The following is a 4,774-nucleotide window of genomic DNA, read 5'->3' on the forward strand; positions in this document are numbered from 1 at the left end:
CTCAAAATAAAAACTTAAAAAGCCTGGGGAAATGACTCAGTAATAGAAAACCCCTGGGTTCAAATCCTAGTATTATCCACCACCACCACCACTCCCCCCCAAAAAAGAAAAGAAAAATTCACTCCAGGGACACAGTGGACATGGTTCAGAATCTTGAGAAAACCTCAAACCTCTCACTAAGAATGCGGAGCCCTTCCCTCAGCCCAGGAAATATACCCACTCACATCTACTTTATTTTCCTTTTAATTTTTCTGAAGGATATACACCACATATCCCATGGGCAATAAAGCGCATTCAATGTGTTTATAAGCCAAACAGTCACTTTGTTTAAGCAAACACAAGTACAAAGTAAAATAAACCACAAAATAATGAACTGCATGTTCATAACATACAAAAATTGCTGCCTACTCAGTAGGTAACTACAACATTCCAACTCCTGAATATATGTATAAATTTACATTTTCAGTTAAAAAAATAGACTTTTGAGAGTTCAGATTTTTAGATTGTTTTCTTACATTCTGGAGAACCAAGGCTCAGCTCAGCCCTCTTTCTTATTTTGCTCCCAAAGCCTCCCCCAAATCAGCACTCCCTGCCCCCCTTAAGGCTAGAGGTGAGCATGTCCCTCACAATTGCACATGTCAAGCCATCAGCAAGGCGCATCACACAAAAGGCACCAAGACGTGAAACTTTTTAAACCAAGAGGACGGAAGAAAATTTTCAAAAGAAAAGAAAAACCAAACCATATTTTGCCACATGTGAGAGTACAGTCGAGCAATATTTACAAAAAGGTTAACGGAACAACACTCTGACACATGCTCTGATTAATACCTAGGACTGCTGTTTCAAAAAAGCTCCAAACTTATTGTCACAGCATCATCACAAAATAGAGGATCACCATTGGTTTGCTTGGCTTTTCTTCCCCCCCCACCCCAAGTGAGAATCTAACTCCAAATACAATAGAGTATGCAAATTATCTTCACATCAAGAGTACCCCAAGAAAAACAAAATCCATGGCACAGACACTGTACAAGGGTACAGGGCAGGGCTCTATGGGGCCCAAACCCCATTTTGCCAACTCAATTTTCTAGCATTGAAGGGAGCAAGGGGTCAGGCATATGATGGAGATGATACTGAAATGATTTATCCAATATCCATGCAAATCAAGTTCTTTGGATAGAGGTGAAGAACTTGGACATGGCTGTTTCAGGCAGCTGAAGTCAAAGGGAACAGGAATTAGGGAGGAAGGGGAATCAGGAAGAAAGGATTGTTGGCCAACAGACCTCCCACTCTGAGTAGAGAGGGAGGACTTGGCTCTGAGAACCTCCATCTAGGAGATTCCTCCTCTTTCTCAACCATCTCCTCCTGCTGTCCTTTATGTCTCTTGTGTTTCTTTTTTCTCCCTTTTCCTTTTTTTTTTTTTTTTCATTTTTCTTTCAGCAAATTTCAATTGTCCTGGGAGAAAAGGTTGCAGTCATGTCCGAAAGACCTGTGGAGGCGCTGAAGGAGTTGGTGACAGCCGAGGAAGGGAAGCTGCTGACCTGGGTGGGGAATGCAGGGGGAACCGAGGCATAGGTGGTGGCCACAGAGGGTGAGGGGAAGCCACTGTGCACAGGGGATGGATAGGTTGAGGAGCCAGGAGAGGAGTAGGAAGTGGGCACTGGAGATGGGTATGAGGTGGTGGCAGGGGATGGGTAAGAGGTAGTGACAGGGGATGGGTAAGAGGTAGCAACTGGGGATGAGTAGGAAGAAAGGGAGGAGGTGGCCGAAGAGGCCACAACACTTTTGTCTGCTTTCTTGTCCTTCTGCCGCAAGTGGATCTTGGTATGCCTCTTCCGCTCGTCACTCCTGGCAAACTTTCTCCCACAGATGTCACAGGCAAAGGGCTTCTCGCCTGTGTGGGTGCGAATGTGAGTGGTAAGATGGTCACTGCGGCTGAAGTTGCGCATGCAAATGCGACACTGGAAGGGCTTCTGGCCTGTGTGGATGCGGATGTGGCGAGTGAGCTCGTCGGAACGGGAGAACCTGCGATCACAAGACTCCACTGGGCAGGCATAAGGGCGTTCATGAGGGGGCGTCTTGCTGGGTCGGTTGGGGTACTTGCGCATGCGGCTTGGTTTGATGAGCTGCGACTGGTAGGTGGTATTGAGGGCCTTTAGGTCCTGAGAACCCGACTGAGTGGCAAAGGCCTTTATAGTAGAGAGTGGAGTAAGTGAAGGCTGCTGGGTACGGCTCTCTAGGCCCTGGAAGGGCTTCTGATCTGGGGTGCCCAGGCCCAGGTCTCCTTGCTGCTGTGGAAACAGGTAGTCGGGGATCATGGGAACCTGGAAGCCACCCTTGGCAGCAGGGTAGGCAGGAGGCGGGTACTGAAGTGCTGTGCCTGCAGAGCCCGGAAAGGCCTGGCTTTGTGGCTCAGGGAAAATGTCAGTGTTGGGCGTGGGGAAGGTGGGTGCCGCTGAGTAAATGGGACTGCTGTCATTGGATGGCACTGCGCAGCTGAGTGGTGGGCTCTGGGAGGCAGAGGAAGAGGAGGAAGCCGCTGGAGATGGTGCTGAAGATGAGGAAGCCGGTGGGTTGGTCATGCTCACCAGGCCACTAACTAAACTGAAGAGGGGCTCAGGCCACAAGGTGTTGCCACTATTGGGTGCAGGCTCCAGAGAGAAGCGGCCAGTGTAGGTGATGGGGGGCAGCCGGGTGGTTTGGCTGGGGTAACTTGTCTCTACCATCACCTTCTCATTGTTCAGGGAGATGTCAGGAAAAGACTCTGGCAGGAGAGAGAAAGGGGAGAGGCCTGGTTACTGGAGAACAATCACTGGAGAACAAGGAGGACTCGAGCTGCCAGGCAAGAGGTCGGCAGGCTACCATTGACTCCTGAGCTGGTTAATAATTGATAGCAGCAGATTGCAATGTTCCTGGAGCTGCTCCAGTGGCAGAGCCCGTTTCAACAGCTGACGCAAATACGGAGAATCCCCCTCCACTGCAGCTCCCAGCGCTCCGCAGCAGCGGCTGCGCGGGTGAGGGATTCCCGCCAGCATTCCCCACGGCCAGGGCTAGTGCGCGCCCCCTACCCTGGGCTGCCGGGACATCCCAGGCCACAAATCTCGGCCCTTCCTTGGGGACAGGCAGTAGGCAAGGCAAGCCTTTCAGGAGGGGGATGGGGGCCCAGGACTGCTCATCAAAACAAGCCCTCCCCCTCTCCACCCACCCACGCAGCTCTAGAGCTCTCCATCCAAAAGCTCAGTCTTCTGCGCACCACTAGGGTCGAGGATGGGGGTTGTCTCCGGGCTTCCTTCTAACACATGCCCCTGGAGATGCACGAATGGAAGGGAAACCCCGATTGCATCCCTGTGGTACGGGAGCACTCCTGCGGTGAAGGATTGGCCATCAGAATGGTAGTAGACAAGGGGGCTCATCGTTGGCTAGGCCACTGCTTACCTGCGGTCAGGTGCTCATAGGGCTGCTCGCCTGGCTCCCCCTGAGGGTTGAAGGCGCTGCTGTTGCTGCTGCTGTTGCTGCCGCCCCCTCCACCTCCACCGCCCCCGCTGCTCCTGCTGCTGCTGTTGCTACTGCCGTTGCCCTCGGGGGCCCCGGCAGCACCGAGAAATTGGGGTGCCCCGTTGCTCAGCAGCATCATCTCCTCCAGCTTGGGGTAGTTGTCCATGGTGGGCGAGTGAGGAAAAGAGCCGAACGGGTCGGAGATCTGCAGCGGAGACATCAGCTGCATCTCGGCCTTGGCCGCGGCCATCCCGAACGAGCGGGCTGGAGAGCCGGTGTTGGGGCGGGTGGGCGCAGCCCGGGGATGGAGCCGCCGGGGGGACACACTTGCGGGGGACTAGCCAGGTCACATGCGGGGTGTGGGGTGCACTGGGGAGAACGCAAGTGGAATCCCCAGGTTCGCCTTCGCCGCGGGCTGGTGAGGACGCGGCGCTGCTGCGGAGGCTGGGGCAGGGGCCGGTCCTGCGACGGCGGCGGAAGCTGGCAGCGGCGGGTAGCGGACGGCGGCGGCGGCTCCCCAAGTTCTGCGCGCTGGGATCTCTCGCGACTCCCCGGATCCGCCTCTATTTGAAGGGTCTGGAACAGTACGGATCCGCCTCCGTCGTGACGTACATGGCCATATATGGAAAGCAGGAAGCCCTAATATGGCAGGACCGGCGGGGAGGACCCGGAGTGACGTGAAGCCCCCAGCCAAGAGCGGTGGACACCTACATCCCGCACCCCGGGTCCCGCGACCGCTTTCTCATCCCCAGGGCCCAGGCTTCGGGGAAACCTAGTTCTCGAGCCGCAGCTGGAGCCTCCCGGACTCTAGAGCTTCGGAGTTCCCGACGTTACACCCGCCCCTTCCCTCCTCCTTTTTCCCCTCCTCCCAGAGCCGGAAGCTGCCGGGCCATATCGGGCCACTCCAAATAAGGCGCTGCCCAAATAAGGGCTGTTCCGGCGGGGGATCCTTCCTGCTCCTTATATGGCGTTTCCGGGTCGCTGCTGGTTGCTCCCGCGCTCCCTCCCTCCTCCCAGCTTCCAAGCCTGGAGACCCAACGCGCAGGAGCCAGGGACGCCCAGGAGGAGAAGGCGCTAGGCGGGTAGCTCTGGGCGCGCGGCTGTTCAGGCGGCCCCCGGGCGTGAGCTGGGCTGGGGAAACCCAGACACCGAGCGGAGGCGAGGGCGAGTTGGGCCGGGGTTCTGCAGCCGTCATCCAGTGCCCGCCCGCCCACCTCAGGGACCGTGGGAGAGAACTCGGAGCTGAGGGGAGGAGCGGCTGAGCCGGCTGGGGCAGAGGCCG

At 55.8% G+C, this 4,774-nt stretch overlaps 1 protein-coding gene across 1 annotated transcript; it reads right to left on the minus strand.

The window, feature by feature from the left end:
• Positions 1-227: 227 nt before the first annotated feature.
• On the minus strand, positions 228-4,302 carry EGR1 (early growth response 1). The gene is made up of 2 exons (XM_081282119.1): positions 3,433-4,302; positions 228-2,761 (listed from the first exon to the last, which is right to left on the minus strand). Exons 1-2 carry the CDS (start codon positions 3,740-3,742, stop codon positions 1,434-1,436), a joined length of 1,638 nt encoding a protein of 545 aa, XP_081138245.1. The 5' UTR covers positions 3,743-4,302; the 3' UTR covers positions 228-1,433.
• Between the last annotated feature and the right edge of the window lie 472 nt (positions 4,303-4,774).

The sequence above is a fragment of the Spermophilus citellus genome (assembly GCF_964194105.1).
Source record: "Spermophilus citellus genome assembly, chromosome: 1".
Classification (NCBI taxonomy): Eukaryota; Metazoa; Chordata; class Mammalia; order Rodentia; family Sciuridae; genus Spermophilus; species Spermophilus citellus.

What these genes read in the sequence shown, in the direction of transcription:
- EGR1 (XM_081282119.1), bottom strand. Translation starts at nt 3,742, where the DNA reads ATGGCCGCGGCCAAGGCCGAGATGCAGCTGATGTCTCCGCTGCAGATC. An exon ending in CTATGAGCACCTGACCGCAG is followed by an intron (nt 2,762 to 3,432) that starts GTAAGCAGTGGC and finishes CTCTCCTGCCAG; the next exon opens with AGTCTTTTCCTGACATCTCC.